Source organism: Mus pahari, chromosome 5 (genome assembly GCF_900095145.1).
Source record: "Mus pahari chromosome 5, PAHARI_EIJ_v1.1, whole genome shotgun sequence".
NCBI lineage: Eukaryota > Metazoa > Chordata > Mammalia > Rodentia > Muridae > Mus > Mus pahari.
In genome coordinates this window covers 84,421,724-84,423,287 of record NC_034594.1, presented here as the reverse complement: position 1 = coordinate 84,423,287, position 1,564 = coordinate 84,421,724, and the positions used below count along the sequence as shown (strand labels likewise).

The following is a 1,564-nucleotide window of genomic DNA, read 5'->3' as shown; positions in this document are numbered from 1 at the left end:
TCTCTCAAGTATTATGCACATCTTCTCCCACTAAAACCAGACCAGGTAGACCTCTGCTGTATATGTGCCAGGGGCCTCAGCCAGGCCTGTGTATGCTTTGGGTTAGTAGCTCAGTCTCTAGGAGCTCCCTGGGCTCCAGGTTAGTTTGAGACTACTGGTCTCCCTATGGGGTGCACCTCCACTTCAGCTTTTTCAATCAATCCTCCTAATTCAATCACAGCGGTACTTCCGTCCAATGCTTGGGTATAAATATCTTCGTCTGTCTCAGTCAACTGCTGCTAGGACATCTCACAGTAAAGCCAGGCTAGGCTCCCATCTGTCTGTAAGCACATCATAGCATCAGTAATAGTATCAGGCCTTGATACCTGCCCCAATGAGATGGATCCCAATTTGGGCTGGTCATTGTACCTTTCCTTCAGTTTCTTCTCCTTGTCCTGGTGGTTCTTTTAGACAAATCCAGGTTAGAAATTTGACTACAGTTTAGTAACTCAGTCCCTCCACTTGAGGCTTTCTCTATTGACTTGAGGTGGACTCTTTGAGTTCCCTCTCCACAATGTTGGGTATTGATATATTTGTTGCTTGATGGTATGTGTGACCCATATTAATTTTCTTTATCATCAGAAAAGGTAACTAATAAACATACTGAAAGAATATGGCTGCACAGATACCAGAATCTGACCAGATAAAACAGTTTAAGGAGTTCCTGGGAACCTACAATAAACTTACAGAAACCTGCTTTTTGGACTGTGTTAAAGACTTCACAACAAGAGAGGTGAAACCTGAAGAGGTGACCTGTTCAGAACATTGCTTACAGAAATATTTAAAAATGACACAGAGGATATCCGTGAGATTTCAGGAGTATCACATTCAGCAGAATGAAGCCTTGGCAGCCAAAGCAGGCCTCCTAGGCCAGCCACGGTAGAGAGGTCCTGAGGCCATGGACTTGCACTGAAAGATTGCAGCAGCTGCTGCAGTCAAAACAAGGATTCACCTGGTGGAGAATCCCCTGACACAGCAGGAGCCGTGGTCCACCATCTGTCATGACTGCCTGACCCATGGAAACCACCAGAGAAAAAACACTGTTCACCAGAAAGAGTCAAAACAGAAGGCCTTCCTGTGCAGTAAAAATGGTAAGATGCGGTGTTGTTGAGGCCTTAAGATTCGTCTGCGTGGTCATCGTGATTGCAAAAATAAACCACTGTTCCTTTCTTTGTGACTGTTAATTTTAAAAGCAAAATATGTGTTCAATCATGTATGAGGTAGAAAAGATTTATTACTAAAAGTAAATAAATGAGAATAAAAAAAAAAAAAAAAAAAAATGTATTAATTTTGTAACATGAAAATATTTATTTCACAATGACATGCATGTATCAAATATTATTCCAAATACTTGCTCATTTTCTCCAGAAGTAAATTTATATTTTAAATAACAGTATACTAGGTTAATATCTTAATCCAACATCATATATCCTCATTTTTATCTACAACTTCTTTGCAATAAATTTTATTTCTGAAATGCATTTTACAAGTTACATCAAATAAATCAAGGTATATCAGATATGCA

At 39.8% G+C, this 1,564-nt stretch overlaps 1 protein-coding gene across 1 annotated transcript; it reads left to right on the top strand.

Annotated features, from left to right (window-relative positions):
• Window positions 1-619: 619 nt before the first annotated feature.
• On the top strand, window positions 620-1,298 carry LOC110322281 (mitochondrial import inner membrane translocase subunit Tim9). Its single transcript, XM_029539039.1, has one exon. It carries the CDS (start codon window positions 653-655, stop codon window positions 920-922), a length of 270 nt encoding a protein of 89 aa, XP_029394899.1. The 5' UTR covers window positions 620-652; the 3' UTR covers window positions 923-1,298.
• Window positions 1,299-1,564: the final 266 nt, after the last annotated feature.